This window comes from Musa acuminata, chromosome BXJ1-4 (assembly GCF_036884655.1).
Source record: "Musa acuminata AAA Group cultivar baxijiao chromosome BXJ1-4, Cavendish_Baxijiao_AAA, whole genome shotgun sequence".
Classification (NCBI taxonomy): Eukaryota; Viridiplantae; Streptophyta; class Magnoliopsida; order Zingiberales; family Musaceae; genus Musa; species Musa acuminata.
In genome coordinates, this window is record NC_088330.1 from 11,304,154 (window position 1) to 11,321,066 (window position 16,913).

The 16,913-nt window shown below is 49.1% G+C and overlaps 3 protein-coding genes across 3 annotated transcripts; all 3 read left to right on the forward strand.

Moving 5' to 3' along the window:
- LOC103981404 (uncharacterized) lies at window positions 1–4,509 on the forward strand. The gene is made up of 3 exons (XM_018824956.2): window positions 1–331; window positions 406–542; window positions 1,677–4,509. The coding sequence occupies exon 3, from the start codon at window positions 3,316–3,318 to the stop codon at window positions 4,027–4,029; it is 714 nt and encodes a 237-aa protein (XP_018680501.2). The 5' UTR covers window positions 1–331; window positions 406–542; window positions 1,677–3,315; the 3' UTR covers window positions 4,030–4,509.
- Window positions 4,510–8,469: 3,960 nt separating this feature from the next.
- On the forward strand, window positions 8,470–10,037 carry LOC103981405 (U-box domain-containing protein 4). Its single transcript, XM_009398132.3, has 2 exons — window positions 8,470–9,635; window positions 9,751–10,037. The coding sequence occupies exons 1-2, from the start codon at window positions 8,679–8,681 to the stop codon at window positions 9,835–9,837; spliced, it is 1,044 nt and encodes a 347-aa protein (XP_009396407.2). The 5' UTR covers window positions 8,470–8,678; the 3' UTR covers window positions 9,838–10,037.
- A 6,368-nt stretch (window positions 10,038–16,405) lies between these two features.
- LOC135672075 (uncharacterized) lies at window positions 16,406–16,750 on the forward strand. The gene has a single exon (XM_065180529.1). The coding sequence runs from the start codon at window positions 16,406–16,408 to the stop codon at window positions 16,748–16,750; it is 345 nt and encodes a 114-aa protein (XP_065036601.1).
- The last annotated feature ends 163 nt before the right edge of the window (window positions 16,751–16,913 follow it).

The following is a 16,913-nucleotide window of genomic DNA, read 5'->3' on the forward strand; positions in this document are numbered from 1 at the left end:
TGTGGCTACGTTTCTAAAGAAGTCGCTATCCGATCCATTGAATAGAAACCTTTCCTGCCCGTCATTGGACACAAGGGTGAGACGCGTGGTGCGGTTCCTTGGTGTGTCATACCATAAGATTAGCGACTTTTCTGATGACCGTTCCGAACGAGATCGTTTCGGTCCTATTAATTGCGCGCTGAAAGCATCGTCTTCCCGCTCCATTTCCGTTTCAAATACTGTTGCGGCTTACGAAACAGGGTCTCTCGCCTCGCCGCCCCTGATCGAAGTTTTGAGAAGATGAGCTATTACAACCAGCAGCAGCTTTCCATCGGGGTCCTTCCTTCCCAAGGTACTCCGACTCCTCCATCCATCGATGCTTTTCTAGGGTTTCAGCTTGCTGATGCTTGTTGTTGCTTTGATCAGGATATCCGCCAGAGAAGTACCCGAAAGACGCCTATCTGCCGCAGGGGTACCCGCTGGCTGGCTACCCGGATACCCTTCACCGTACGCTCAGACGCCCCCCAGCAGTCAATCAGCCGGCCTTCCGTCATGGAAGGATGGTAAGTAGTCGAAACTAAACTCCCATTTTCCCCCAATCCTTTTTTCTGTTTGCTCCCTCTTTTTTGCGTAGACGGATCGAACAAGATTTGATCTGATGATCCTGCGCCCCCGTCCTTCGCATGATTACTGTTTTTCCGTAGATTGGTGACGTTTGCGAGAAGTATTCCGCCATTTCTCCCGATGAGAAGTGTGCCGAATTCCTCGGAGCTTTTTTTCTCACACAAAAATAGGACCATTCTTGCGTGTTTAATTCGGTTGGTGCAGCTTGGCCGCCCTTTGCTGTGGCTGTCTTTTGGATGCTTGCTTTTGAGATTAGGATCGAGTGAGAAGGTGCCCGACTTACGCATCCCGTTTCAAGGTGGTGGATCTTAGTTTCAGAATAGAGGTAGTCAATTTCGTCTTTTTCTTCTTCTTTTTTTTAATGTAGTGTTTAGATCGATTTGAAAACCGCCACTGGTCTTCTGCATCTCGCGGAGACAGGTTCATGTTGCTTATTCGAGATTTCTACGCAAGTCACATTGGCTTATCGTCGAGCCCACCACGTTTCAAGTAAACTATTCTGAACGAGAGAGAAAAACTATTTGACTTAGGGACTTGATTTTGGTAGTCACATTGGCTTATCCAGTTCTCGTTCAATTTGTTCTTAGAATTAGATCGTTTGGTAAACTCAATCAATTAGATAGAAAAGAACGATCTAATCCGATGCGAACCCATCACAAATCAAAACAGCCGATTGGGTTCATGAGTCATACCCGGTTGTTGGCTGATCGGTTCGTGTTTGGTTGTTCCTTTTCGGAATGGTTTGACTCGATTTGGTCTGATTCGCTTCTTAAAAACCTCTTAGCACAACCATGACTTGGTCTACCAATCTCACTCATAATGATCCGTTTGAATGTTGGATAAAGGTTTCAGATCCGATCCGGTCTGCTGGGAGCGGATTTGGCTCTGTAGTGTGTGTCCATGGTAAACATCCCATCCAACCCGTTAACATAGAATCTAGTTTTATATTAAAAAAGAAAATAGAGAGAGAATTTCCACGATATGATAGCAAGCATTCTTCCTTTTTCCTTGACAAGTGCTCATAACTTACACAGTGCCCATGAGATAATTGATGCATCTAGAACATGTTGCAGGAAAATTTTGTGTTTCTGGATAGAAAGCATGCATCAAGCGGTAAGATAGCAACGTTTTCTAGTGATTCCAACCTTGGCTTGGAGTGTCATTCAAGGCAGGCCCACAGCTCAAGTCATTTTAAGAACAGTCTCTTTGTAATAAATTAGTTGACTGTGAGCAAACCAATAGAACATCCCACGTGCTTGTTTTTAGCTAGCAATTTGCTTGCATTTTCTTGTCCATAAAACTTCCTCCCAGACTATGGTTCTTGTTATAAAGGCTTAATGAGTATTGTTATTTATAAATCAATAGTAGGACTATGAATATCCTTCTATACTCTTCCAACTTAGTTCATGGTATTAAGCTAGAGAGGAAATATAATTAGCTTCCAAGATGCTAATTTTGTGAATTTGACATTGCAGTTTTATAGCATTGTTATTAAAAGGGATAATCCAGGTCTATATCAATTAGAAAAATAGAAATGACTTGCTCATTAGTAACACTTGTATCATAGTGAGAAAAAGTCAAATGTCATGGCAGAAAACCTATTCCATCAATCTATCATCTAACTATGGGCACCTTTATTATGTAAATATGGTGGTGTTATTTATCTTGTTTGTTCAATCCAAATATCCTTTTCCTGATGATTTTATATATATGTATACCCCTTAAAATACATTCATCACAGGAATGGGCCATGTATGAGTTTATCACATTCAAGTATTATCATGTATCAATTTTAGGAGTCATCTAAACCCAAATCAAGATATGATTACATTATCCTTTGGTCCAATTCGATTGAAGATATCTGGATAGTTTTCACTCTTTATCATGTAACAGGGAGACCTTGTAGTCAGACTTGAGAACAATCTGGAAAAGTCATAGATAAGATATCCCTTTTAGTTTTCAATAAAAAAATGGATGAAAATATATAGGCCATTGTAATGAAACGTGAGAATGGAGGAAAATATTCTCTTGGAGTGATCCTTTACAACCTTATAATGGATGGTACCTTATATAGAACTCAGCACTAAAGAGGCCTCTACTAGTTTTGTAGAAAATAAACATGTCAAGACAAGCAGACAGGTATTGATAAAAGAAAATAAAAAACATCTCATCTTCATCATTTATTTTAAAAATAAAAAAAAAGTGAAAATAGGATGAACATTTGATTACGAGGAAAATTTTGTCAATCTTGTATCTAGTTATTATCTCAATTGCTTATCATATTAAAAGAAAATTGATTGTCACAAAATTGATTCGATTAAATTCGGATAGATTATTGAATTTATAAAATAGAAATAGGATGAACATCATCGAAGCAACGATTTCTAACGTATTCCTACATTCTGCACGGTATTTGTACTGTCGCTTTCCAGTAAAAGCCGTTTGGATTTGTTAGTTTGGCGTTGTAGTCCGTCACATGCGATTAGTTTGTTAGAAGGATTGATTTAAACCCAGTTTTCCGTGGCGGCTTCTCCAAGAAACCCATCTAACCCTCGACAAAGTCAACCGCAAGAAAACGTAGTTTGCAGAAACTTCTTAGAATTGCTTTAGTAATTCCGTGTCCAAGTTTGACTTATCAATTCCTTCTCTGCACACCAAGAAAAGGATACAGATATAATTAAATGTGTCAAATGTATATAAACACGCCACGAGATGCCATCAGGTTTCAGAACTCCTTCATGTTCGCTTGCCCAAGCTATGTTGTGTGGATTGAGAAGCCTCAAAAGAGTCGACAAGTCATGGTCACCGAAGGCATCGAAGAAGAAGAAGGCCGACAAGAACCCGTACTCGACGCGAGGCCTCGACAAGTTCGCCGCCGTGCTTGCTGACCTCGAGAACCGAAGGGCCAAGATCATGGCGAACGCTGGACCGCAGGATGCGTCGACGTCGGTCTGGTTCATGTATTCGGAGTCCAGTGAGTGTGTGCCGATCTTGTTAAGACACAACGATCATATGAGCCGGCAGCCGATGCCGCCGGCGGTGGCTCACGCCGCCGATGAAGACCTCAAGGAAGTCATACCGCTCGTGGGTTCTAAGGATGAGAAGGAAGTCATCAAGGAGATGGTTGCAGTATCGGAGAGGGAGGTGAAGAAACGATGGTCATGGAGGGACTGGAGGCCAAGCTACTATTGGCCTCTGGTGATGGTGACGGTGCTGATACTGTTCTGCTTGTTGATGTTTGGAAGAGTGTTTGCCATATGCTGCACCTCGATATGGTGGTACATGGTGCCCACAATGCAAGGAGAAGGTAAGGCTCAGAGGAGAAGGGTGAAGAGGAAGAAGGATGACAGGCGGATGAGTGAGAAGAGTTTGGTGGTGGCACCTTCCTCCTACCAGGACAAGAAGGTGGAGAGGACATGCAAGTGATCTGGAAGACCTTCATTGATTCTTGTTCGTAAATATTTTTTCCCCGTTTTTCGATCATTATGTGATTACTGATGTAAATTATCTTTCTGGATGATGGGTTTGATCGGGAAGAAATATCCAAGCTCATCATCTTCGGAGTTGGTTTTTGGGATTGAGATCTCAATAATGATGTTCTTGGTTTGTGATCTTGAGCCGTAAGCAAGGTTAGAAACTGGTTGTTTGTTACAGCCACAGAGGGGAAAAGGCTTCGCGGTTTCCAGGGGTTAGACTTTCTCTGGTCAACGAACAGGCGCTATATTGTATATATGAGGAGATAACAAGGTATCACCTAACGATGATCTCACGTTGACTGAAATGAGGATCGCCAAGAAAGTTAAGATTGCTCACCCTGTGCAACAAGGTTAATTATATTAAATATACGGAAGTTAAGATTGTCAGGTTCTCACGGAAATCATCTCTTTAAACCTCATATTAATGGAACCTCGTGAACTCTGTATATAATTGTTTTATAATTTTCTCACATCTGCTTCATTGTATAATTGTTGATATATGATTCCGAGTTCTTACACTAAGGAAATGCAGTCACTTGAGCTTGGCCCGATTTAAACTTAGATTGGGTCTAATCTCTGCTGTTCGTATCTGGGCTCAGCAATGGCGGCATAATTACCGGTTAGCACGAGAACACATGAGCCATGAAGAAGGTACAGTGTACAGCATCAATCGTTGACCGGCAAATTGACGGACCGGATGATCGGGTGGATCCGTCGATCACATCAGTCAACACACGGCGTCAGGTTCTGCAACATGATTCACTTGTTAGCCGCCATCACGATGACCACGAAACAATGGATGAACAGCGACCCTATGCCAAACATCACATTCGTTAGCCACCGCCTTAGGAAGAACCGGTCTGGAATCCGAATTATCGAATTGAACCGGGTTCAACCAAGCAATTCTTGATACGAATCGGACGAACTGGCTGATCCAACTGGCCTTCACCGATTAAATGGTCGTCCTACTCCATTTAGGAAGACGAAATTAAACTTGTTCGCAAAAAAGGTGCACGAGTACGGTGGAAGTGTTGTCCTCATATCTGTCATAGCACGAGAAGTTGAAGACGTAGCTCGAGACTGAGATAGAAGCAGGTTAATTGATTCAACTCGGGATGTTAATTTACCGATGTGGATTTGAGTAGTCATTGTAGAATCTTGATATATCAGCTTCGGGATTTTTGATTCGATTCCTCTAATGAGTATGATGAATATTGGGATGTAGAATAATAATATGATGATGATGATGAGAGAAAGTTTATTTATAGCCTAAGTCCCTAATCAGTCATGGTTGGGATAATTAGAGTGGGTATCAAGATGATAGGTGACGTGATTAATCATCTTTAGAGTGATAGTTTCGATCATTCAGGTGATAAGCGTTATAACCTAATTATATTTAGAGTGGTAGTTGTGACTTATCGAGGTAGTGGAATCATTGCCTATGGAGATGGTGGTAACGTGATCTAATTGTCGGTGGGGTAATGATTTTGATTGTCGAGGTGGCATAACTATCACTAAGAAGGTGACTGACAACATGACCTAATTAAGTTTAAGATGATGGTTTCAATTATCAAGTTGCCATAATTACATAGTCTAATTGTCTCTTAGGCGACATTTAGACCATTGAAATGGTACAGTGACTGTTAATACAATTGGTGATGCATACCCAACGCAGTGTTAGCCTCTATGTCACATAAAGAGGTCATACTTTTTTTTCCTCTTAATCAAGATACAATAACACTTGGTCAATTAAATAAGAAACAAAATTATCAAATAAGAAAACAAAGTCACAACAATTTATCTAGAAAAATCATCACTATCTGATTTTTAATTAACGATGTCCATTACCATTCGGGAATAACGACGGAGTTTTGGGTGTTACACCCACTGTCTCAAATATATAAGGAACCTTCTCCACACACAACACTGGTCCAAGATGGCCCATTTGACCCGATCCAATAAATATAGTAGCCCTTCCCCTCCTCCCCCAAAATGCAATCTTTGCACGACAACATCGTACGTGTGTATATGCAATAAAAATGCTCAATCGAGTCTTTTTGAGGCTTCTACTAAATCAATTTTAATCCCTTTATTCATAATTCAAAAGTCGTGAACTTAATCATCTAAATTTTCGATTTCATTTATCATATGATTTAAATTAAAAATAATATACATATATTAGTAAAACTACAAATCGACCACAGGAATCTTAAATTTCCATCATTAATTAATTATTATGATTATTATTTCCTTCTTTTAGTTTATCAAATAGAAAAATCAAGATGAACAAGTCTTGAAAAAGGGTATCGTCCGACCGCAGGAATCGATGCGGCAGAAAGCAACAGAGAGGTAGCTATCCGTGAGAATGAGATCGCAAAGCACGTGCTTGGAATCGATGCTCGGAGTTTTGTCGGACCGGAGGCCAAAGCACAAGCAGTCGATTCACCGGTGGACTTGAGAAGCAAGACTCGGCCTTCGGAGGCCGTACGTCCACCGGATGCTGGCGTGCCGTCGCCGTCGCCTTTTTTTATTAGCATATGGAGTGTGGCCCACGACGTGTTCGCTGCAATTCCACAATGAATATTATTTTATGGAGGTCCCGTCGATGGCCACTTCCGTGGCAAATGTGATACGAGAGGAGGTCCCACGCCTCCGGGGATTCGATGGGCTTCTTCTTGACATGGTAGCCAGAGTAGACTTCTTCTTCGTCGTGATGCAGCCTCATCGCAGAAGACCTGGATTCACCGTTGAAGTAGACTTGTGAAGTCGTGGATGCTGCTACGCCTTTGGAGAGTGGCATCACGAAGCCGATCAGCTGCTTGCTGTAATGTCCGCTCTTCTCCGGTGAGTCTTTTTCTACCTTTAGCTCTGCCCTTTTTTTTTTTTTTAACATAATAAATAAGTAAATAAAATAAATTAGCTGCGTGCAATGCACGGAGATATGATGCTTTTGCATATATTATAATAATTTAATTTTTAAATGCATGTCACATTCATAAAAATGACTGTTAATGGAAAAAAAAATTGAGGATATGTCATGTTGCGTTGGTCGATGCATATCTATGATCACATATGGGTTAAAACATGTGTGATATCTCAGCATATTCTAACATAAATAAAAACAATTGAGCAAAGTCATGATGATTATGAACGGTAGCTATTGATTTTAGTTAAATAAAAATACATCAAACCGAAATTAGAAGCTAATTTAGCGACTCCAGCTTATTAATTTCAATTTTGATCACACCTTAATCATTTGTCTTATGATTGTGTATCAAACTTTCCAAAAGTTTGAGAGACTGACATATTTTTACACCTTAAATATTGCTCTATCAAACTCATTTAGTATTCAAGCTTATTAATTTTAATTTTGGTTATTTCTATTGCTTTTAACTTCTTTCAATCTCGAATTAAAATAGATATTTTTAATCTTTTTTGACTTGGATTTCTCGACTTAGAGATTTTTAATCCTTTTTTATTTGGATATCTAGACTTATGTTTCTGACATGATTGACGTTATTAAAATGACAAAATTCTTATGAGATATTAGTGTCAAAGATATCCAAAATTCTTTAGTTTATATATATATAACAATGTCTCACACGGTCTGCCTGCGGACACTTCTCACGTAAACGCTTGACTGGAGGAGCAAGACTAGTCGTCGGTGTAATTCCGCGATTGCTACTCTTCCAACATGATTCGGAATTGCTATGGATTTCAAATTTATTACACAAAGACGAGGAAAATTCTCGACCCACAATTAAACAATCAACGAGCAAAGCGATTCAGTCAAGTACATGAAGAATATGATATTTCAGCCACAAGCTATTCAGCATGTTTAAATTAGGAGGAATTGACCACGAATTAGATGTTAGTAGTGGACGAGGATTCTTTACTCTTTCAAAGCAAAGCAATGGTCCAACTTGTGCATCTTCCTTCCGGAAAGTAATTATAATTTTCATTTATGTATATCCGGCTGCAGACAAGAGAGGCAGAAGAGCCACCCACCACTGTCTTCTCCTCGACCGGTTCCTCTTTGTTTGGAGGAGCATCTCGTCATTCGAATAGGACCGGCCATGGCACAACTTACTGGTCTCGTTCACACACACAAACACACACACCGGATCACCGTCACCCGATGAAATCTAATCCGTTCCTTCGTTGCGTCCAAATCAATCTCGCTCACTTCTTCCCCATCAGATACATCACAGTTTCTTATCCGGAGGCTGGCTTCGGTCGAGATGACTGCGTCTTACAAACTTCGTTCAATTGTAATTAATATCCGAGATGAAGAATATAATAATAAAAAAGGGTATGAAAACCTCGATAATACTGCTCCGTAATAAACCCAATCATAACACTGCTGCTCAATATGATCTTACAAGTAGCATGGACTCCGAGACCCATCAAAGCGTTGACTTGGGGGTGTTGAAAACGCACTAATACTTCGTGCCTATGCAAATAATACTATATAAGAATAAATTATCTGTTTGATACTTATATAAGTTAGTCATCACGGGGGGATTCCTCACGCCGGTTGCTTGCTTTGCTCCACCTGCTTCCCCCGCAGTCGGTCACTCGACGTCGAATCGAACGGAGATGATGATGATGGGGAGCCCACCGGAGTCCCACCGCCGCATGAGCCGCTCCTACAGCGAAACCACCGATTCCACCGCCCCATTCAGCGAGTGCCGGAGCGATCGCACTGGCGACCTCGACGGCCTGCTGGTCTGCTCCGACGACGACTTCTCGGACGAGATGGTCCGCGGCTTCATATTGGACCTCGAGTCGCCCTCCGTCGAGTCGCAGCTTCGCGCCGTCATGGTGCTCCGCTTTCTTGCCAAGAACAGCACCGAGAACCGCCTCCGCATCGCCCGCGCCGGCGCCGTCGCCCCCCTCGTCGCCCTCCTCTCCCACCCAGACCCGCAGATGCAGGAGCACGGCGTCACCGCCATCCTCAACCTCTCTCTGTGCGACGAGAACAAGGCCCCCATCGCCGCCGCAGGCGCCGTCTGCCACCTCGTCCGCGCCCTCCGCGCCGGCACCCCCGCCGCGCGGGAGAACGCCGCCTCCGCCCTCTTCCGCCTGGCTCAGCTCGACGACCTCCGCGCCGTCCTCGCCCACTCCGGCGCCATCCCACCTCTCGTCGCCCTCCTCGAGACCGGCAGCCCCCGCGGCAAGAAGGACGCCGCCACCGCCCTCTACGTGCTGCTGGCGACCAAGGACAACGTGGCCCCGGCGGTGGAGGCCGGGGTGGTGCACCCGCTGCTGGACCTGATGGCCGATCCAAAGTCCGGGATGGTGGACAAGGCGGCCTTTGTGCTCCTCTGCGTGCTGGCGACATCGGAGGGCCGGGCCGCGACGGTGGACGAGGGCGGGGTGCCGGTACTGGTGGACATGTTAGAGACGGGCAGAGGGAAGCAGAAGAAGGTGGCGATGCTGTCACTCCTACAGATCTGCCAGGAGAGCGACGCTCACCGGAGGCTGGTCGTCCGCGAGGGCGCCATCCCGCCGCTCATCGCCCTCTCCCAATCCTCCAGAGACTGCGAGAAGAAGGTTGGTAACCTCACCTCGCCATCCTGTGCGGTTCTCCGACTCCAACCTGTATTTAATTATCTTCTTCTTTTTTTTTGACTCGGTATAAATTATTTTTTTACGATTAAATAAACAGGCGGAGGCGTTGGTCGAGTTATTGCGGCAGCCAACCGAGAACGGCGTTAGCCGGACATGTGGCCAATTAGAAACCATGGTTGCCTGACGGGCCGTCAGCGCTCGTCTCACGACTGCATCGACGGAGTAGGTGGCAACGTGACACAGCATGCACTCGTTGCTTAGGTAGCGTCCGGAATCGTCGTCGCGGACGATGCACAATATGTAAATTTCAGAGCAGGAGGAACCTTTTTCTTAAATATATTTTCTTTTATTTATAGCAAAGAAAAAGAAAGAATAAATCGTGTATGTGTGGCGACTGCTAATTAAAGAGCTTCACAGTCTTCCATCGCCACGCCCATCGTTGCTTGGGTCGGTGGAGGGGAGAGCAGTTGTGGAATTAAAGGAAGGCGTCGTGGGTCGGCTATTTAGTGCTCCGTCGTACGCCACAGCTCGGCGTTAATGGTGCACTGTCGGCCGTGCAAGTGGGCGTGAGCCGATGCCGCCGCATCAAGTCGTCCCTGAGAAGTCGTAGATCGGGTCGAAGCCGCGGATACTCCTCGTTAGCAGAAGTGGGAACGCCAGCGACGATGGCGGTTCCTATCGATGCGCCTGGTAAGTGTTCGATTCATGGGCGCTGAGAATGACAGTATCGGCCGTTCTCTGCACGTTTTTACTCTCTGTTAGTGTTGAGACTCTACTAATATGATTAAGCTATCATCGGGAGACACAATCGAACATGGGCGTCGTCAGTGACACCTCGAGACTCCCAAGTCAATGGCGGTCTCACTCGGAGGCTTCCATTTGGATTTGGATATAGGAGAATCTCGTAGGCTGTAGGATTGGCCGAGTCAATACAACCTCGACATCTTTCTGCAGGTCACCAATGGCCAACCCGACCAGATGAACTGTATCTTTTCCCACCTTCCATCTTCCACTGTTTTCTCAACATTTTATAGCAGTGAGTTGAAGTTTTTTACGAAGAGTCCAATATACTCATAGGATATAATATTTCCTCTCGTATGCAAGTGAGTTTAAGCTTTGTTGTGAGAAACAACTTTGAGCCGTGGCCTCCGGGCCGACGCGGCTCGGTTCGGGTCCGGACGATGGGGATCTCTCTGGGGTGTCCCTCGAGCCCGCTGAGGGGATCGGGTGCGGCGTCCGATCGGGACGGAGTAGTCGTCTCCTCCGGGCAGGAACTTCTCGCCTGCGCGTCCAACGGGGACCTTCGGCTTCGCACCTGCACAAAGGTCGGGATGGGGTGCTCGGCCCGACTCCTCCGACGATCAAGTTACGGGGTGTGGAGGGGGTTTTGGATGAAGAAGTGTTTTTTGTGTCTCCTCCCCTTCCTGTTCAGAATGCGAGGGTATTTATAAGGAAGCTTACTGTTTCCTGATGTGCCTGCTTGCAGGGGGCAGGCTGGTAGCGTCTGACAACAACGTTGGTGTGGCGTGAGGAACCGAGCCTGGGTAGGCGTTGATGCACCTCAGCCAGCGTTCTGGTCCGTTTGACCGGGTGTTATCGCGTCGATCGAGGCGTGAGGCGTCGTCTGACGTTAGCCGAGTCTTATCATAATTACTATCCTCATCATATTCCCCCCCGGAAAGAAGCTATGCGTCGGTCGTTGTGACGGGAGTCCAAGGCATGGCTTCAGCTTTTAGGCGGGCTGGCCGTGCAACTGCAGTCTCCGGGAGCATGGGGTCGAGGAGCACGACGCAAGCGGGCTAGCTACGCAGGTGTGTCTTGGGGAGCATGGAGCCGAGGAGCACGATGTGGGCGGGCTGGCCGCGCAGGTGTGTCTCGGGGCATGGAGCCGAGGAGCACGACGTAGGCGGGCTGACCGCGTAGGCGTGTCTCAGGAAGCATGGAGCCGAGGAGCACGACGCAGGCGGGCTGGCCGCGAAGGCGTGTCTCGGGAAGCATGGAGCCGAGGAGCACGACGCAGGCAGGCTAGCCGCGCAGGTGTGTCTCGGGTCATGGAGCCGAGGAGCACGACGCAGGCGGGTTGGCCGCGTAGGCGTGTCTCGGGAGCATGGAGTCGAGGAGCACGACGTAGGCGGGCTGGCCGCGCAGGAGTGTCTCGTGAAGCATGGAGCCGAGGAGCACGACGCAGGCGGGCTGACCGCGCAGGTGTGTCTCGAGGAGCATTGAGCCGAGGAGCACGACGCAGGCCGGCAGGCCGCGCAGGTGTGGTCTTGGGCAACAGGCCGCCCTGAGGGGGGCTCGGCAGTCTACGACCGAGGGATATGGCAAAGGCCGAAGGACACGACTTCAGGCGGGCAGGCCGCGCTGAGGTCGACTCGGGCAGGCGTGTCTCGGGAGCATGGAGCCGAGGAGCACGACGTAGGCGAGCTGGCCGCGCAGGCGTGTCTCGGGGCATGGAGCCGAGGAGCACGACGTAGGCGGGCTGGCCGCGCTGAGGTCGACTCGAGCCGGCGTGTCTCGGGAGCATTGAGCCGAGGAGCACGACGTAGGCGGGCTTGCCGTGCAGGAGTGTCTCAGGGCATGGAGCCGATGAGCACAACGCAGGCGGACTGGCCACGTAAGCGTGTCTCGGGAAGCATGGAGCCGAGGAGCACGACGCAGGCGGGCTGGCCGCGCAGGTGTCTCGGGGAGCATGGAACCGAGGAGCACGACGAAGGCGGGCTGGCCGCACAGGTGTGTCTCGAGGCATGGAGCCGATGAGCACGACGCAGGCGGACTGGCCGCGCAGGTGTGGTCTCGGGTATCATGCGGCCGAGGAGCATGACGCAGGCGGGCAGGCCGCGCAAGTGTGGTCTCGGGCAGCAGGCCGCCCTGAGGGGGGGCTCGGCAGTCTATGGCCGAGGGATATGACAAAGGCCGAAGGACACGACTTCAGGCGGGCAGGTCGCGCTGAGGTTGACTCGGGCAGTCTGTGGTCGAGGGACGTGGCTCACGCCGAGGGACACGAATCGGGCAGGCGTGTCTCGGGAGCATGGAGCCGAGGAGCACGACATAAGCGAGCTGGCCGCGCAGGCGTGTCTCGGGGCATGGAGCCGAGGAGCACGACGTAGGTGGGCTGGCCGCGCTGAGGTCGACTCGAGCCGGCGTGTCTCGGGAGCATGGAGCCGAGGAGCACGACGTAGGCGGCCTGGCTGCGCAGGCGTGTCTCGGGGCATGGAGCCGATGAGCACGACGCAGGCGGGCTGGCCACGTAGGCGTGTTTCGGGAAGCATAGAGCCGAGGAGCACGACGCAAGCGGGCTGGCCGCGCAGGTGTGTCTCGGGAGAATGGAGCCGAGGAGCACGACGCAGGCGGGCTGGCTGCGTAGGTGTGTCTCGGGGCAAGGAGCCGAGTAGCACAACGCCGGCGGACTGGCCGCGCAGGTGTGGTCTCGGGTATCATGCGGCCGAGGAGCACGACGCAGGCGGGCAGGCCGCGCACGTTGTTGAATCTCGTATTTTGATGATGAAACCACTTGATATATGTTTATGATTTAATCTGCATTTTGAGTGACGCAGGATGCTTCGATCAGGATGAGACAATTAAAGTAGGAAAATCATGTTGTGCCGAAGGAACATGTCAGAAGATTGGACGTCGGGCCGGTGGATCGGTCGACGTATCGACAGAAGGCTTCGGGCCGTGGACTCGGGCATCGGGCCAAGAAGAGCGGGTATTGTGCCAAGGATATCGGAGTTGCGGAGTCAACTGGCCGATTGGGCAATAGGCTGCAGGAAACGACGATGCGCCGGAGAATCGGACGAAGCGTCGAGGGACCAATGACATGACGGACAACTTGGTTAATTGCTTAGGATTAATTATCTCGATCGAAGTTTTGTTTACATGTGCAGGATTAACTACGATGAAAGTAAGACATGCAGTAGGAGTTGCGCCGGAGTCAAGACAATGATCACGTTAGGAGTTCGAGAGTTCGACGGAAGTTCGGACAGTCGTCGGAGGTTCTGTGGGAACAAATCCGAGAAGTCCATAAGCTTGCCAAAGAAGCTCGTCGGAACTCGCCAAGTGGATCGTCGCAAGTCCAGGAGTTTGCCGGAAGTCCGCAGGAGCATCACCGACGGTTCATCGGATGATCGACGAAAGTTCGTTGGAAATTCGCCGGAAGACGCAATTGACGCACCGGAGCAAGCTGCAGAAATTGTCTTAGGATTTATCGTAGTTAGCACAATGATTAAGTTGGAAATGGGAGGTGATCCCATTAGCTTAATCTTGGGGCAATTGGGCCCCTAAAAAACCCAAATTGGGCCGAATGGATCAACCCATTCGGACCCTGATTGCTGTGGGAGGTGCAACCGCCCAGGCCAGGAGGTAGCCGCCTAGGCTAAGTCTCCGAGTGAGACTGGGCGGTGCAACCGCCCCAACCAGGAGGTAGCACCGCCTGGGCTCAGTTTCCGAGCGAGACTGGGCGGTGCAACCTCTCCTGACAGGAGGTAGCACCGCCTGAGCTCAGTCTTCGAGCTCTGGCAGGCGGTGCAACCGCCCCAGTCAGGAGGTGCAACCGCTTGAGCTCGGTCTTCGAGCTCTGGCAGAGAGGTGCAACCGCCCCTGACAGAGGTGGCACCGCCCAGAGGCTCAGTCTTCGAGCTCTGCCAGGAGGTGCAATCGCCTGATCCCGGAATTCCGGGAATTGACAGTTTTGAGCTCCAAATTTGAACTGGGTTGGGGCCTATAAATACCCCACCCATTCAGCACTGAAAGAGAACAACTTACACTCGAAATCTTGATCTTTTTCTGTGATTCTTAGAGCTCAAAATTTTTGTAAAGGCCAAAGGTTCTCCTCCCTCTGTTCTTCAAAGTTTTGAGTTGTAAAGAGAGGAGAGAAAATTTCTGTAAGGGTTGTCTCCTAAGCCCATAAAAAAGGAGTGAAACTGTAAAAGGGTGGTTGGCCTTCGCCTATTGAAGGAAGGCCTCTAGTTGACGTCGGTGACCTCGTTGGTTGAGGAAGCCAAAAGTGGAGTAGGTCAAGATTGATCGAACCACTCTAAATCTCGGTTTGCATTTACTTTGAGCATTTTATCTTTACTGCAAACCTCCTAAATAGCTACTGCCTTCTGCGCTTTTACGAACGAGTTTCTAAGTTCAGAGCTTTCCGAATCTGCGTTTAGACGTAAATCGGCTTTTTCGTACGATCATTACATTTCAGTTTACGTTTACGTTTTGATTTCAATCATAACTGCAAACTGCCTTCTGCGCATTTATAAAACGTATCTCAAAGTTCAGTATCCTCAAAATTGGCATTTAGACGTAAACCGATTTTATCGTACGAATGTCGCATTTCAGTTTGCGCTTGCATTCTGATTTTCATCATAAACTGCAAACTGCCTTCGTAGATTTACTTTAACGTCATCTCGCTTAATCTTAAGTTAAAGTAATCTTAGAATCGGCTTTTACATCGAAATCGTTTTTATCAAACGAACGCAGCTTTCGATTTTAATAGAGAAAGATTTCCGCTGCACTAATTCACCCCCCCCCCCCCCCCCCCCCCCCCCCCCTCTCTTAGTGCTCTTGATCCTAACACAGGTGTGGTCTCGGGCATCATGCGTTCTAGGAGCACGACGCAGGCGAGCAGGCCGCGCAGGCGTGGTCTAAGGTAGCAGGCCGCCCTGAGGGGGGCTCGGCAGTCTACGACCGAGGGATATGGCAAAGGCCGAAGGACACGACTTCAGGCGGGCAGGCCGCGCTGAGGTCGACTCGGGCAGTCTGTGGTCGAGGGACGTGGCTCGGGCCGAGGGACACGACTCAAGCGGGCAAGCCGCCCAGAGGTGAGCTCGGCAGTCTATGGCCGAGGGATCTAGCCAAGGTCGAAGGACACGACTTCAGGCGGGCAAGCCGTGCTGAGGTCGACTCGGGCAGTCTGTGGCCGAGGGACGTGGCTCGGGCCGAGGGACATGACTCAGGCGGGCAGGCCGTGCTGAGGTGAACTCGGGCGGGCAAGTCGCCCTGAGGAGAGCTCGGCAGTTCACGGCCGAGGGATGTGGCAAAGGCCGAAGGACACGACTCAGGCGGGCAGGCGCGCTGAGGTCATCTCGGCAGTCTTCGACCGAGCCATGTATATTCAGAAGGAATTTAGGCCAGGGCTAACCGTGAGCCGGGAGGTAGTTAGGTAGATACTGAACCTTCGCTTCAGAAGAGACTGAGGCAGGACTTAAATTTCTTTTCACGGGGACTACATTGAATAGCCGTCGCGGGTGCTTGACACCTTCTATGGAGCCCGTTGCCGAAAGTTATCCTTTTTCCTCACGGCCGCTCAGGCCTCCGCCGCGATGTACTGGCTAGCCCGCTGGAGCATCTCTGGCACCGTGGTGGGGGGTCGCTTCGCGAGGGACCAGAGGAATCTGGAAGGTCGCAGGCCTATTATAAACGCCTGCACCAACAGACAAGGGTGAGTGTCTAGCAAGCCCCGCGGAGGGCTTTGGCCGTGCGTAGGCTACGAAGTAAAGCTCGAGGGACACCCAAGGGAGATCCCCGTCGTCCGGACCCGAACCGAGCCGCGTCGGCCCCGAGGCCACGGCTCAAAGTTGTTTCCCACAACAAAGCTTAAACTCACTTGCATACGAGAGGAAATATTATATCCTATGAGTATATTGGACTCTTTGTAAACTCACAACAAAGCCGCGTCGGACTTCTAGCTCCCCTCTCTGGACGCTTACGATGGCTCCACCGACCCAGCGGACCACGTAGCCGCTTTTCGCGCCCAGATGGCGCTATACGGAACCTCTGATGCCCTGATGTGCAGAGCGTTTCCCACCACTCTGAGAGGGCTGACCCACTCGTGGTATGGCAGCTTGAAGGCCGAAACGATTGCTTCCTTCGACCAGCTCGCCAAAGACTTCGAGCTCCATTCCATAGCCTATGCACGGCCAAAGCCCTCCGCGGCACTGCTCCTCGGACTCAAACAAAGGGAGGACGAGCCCCTCTCACATTTTGTGGATCGCTTTGCCACGCAAATCCGGGGCTTACCGGACACTCACCCTTCTCTGTTGGTGCAGGCGTTTATAATAGGCCTGCGACCTTCCAGATTCCTCTGGTCCCTCGCGGAGTGACCCCCCACCATGGTGCCAGAGATGCTCCAGCGGGCTAACTAATACATCGCGGCGGAGGCCTGGGCGGCCGTAAGGAAAATGGACGACTTTCGGCAGCGGGCTCCATAGAAGGGGTCAAGCACCCGCGACGGCTATTCAATGTAGTCCTCGTGAAAAGAAATTT

What these genes read in the sequence shown, in the direction of transcription:
- LOC135672075 (XM_065180529.1), top strand. Translation starts at nt 16,406, where the DNA reads ATGGCGCTATACGGAACCTCTGATGCCCTGATGTGCAGAGCGTTTCCC.
- LOC103981404 (XM_018824956.2), top strand. Translation starts at nt 3,316, where the DNA reads ATGCCATCAGGTTTCAGAACTCCTTCATGTTCGCTTGCCCAAGCTATG.
- LOC103981405 (XM_009398132.3), top strand. Translation starts at nt 8,679, where the DNA reads ATGATGATGATGGGGAGCCCACCGGAGTCCCACCGCCGCATGAGCCGC. An exon ending in CCAGAGACTGCGAGAAGAAG is followed by an intron (nt 9,636 to 9,750) that starts GTTGGTAACCTC and finishes TTAAATAAACAG; the next exon opens with GCGGAGGCGTTGGTCGAGTT.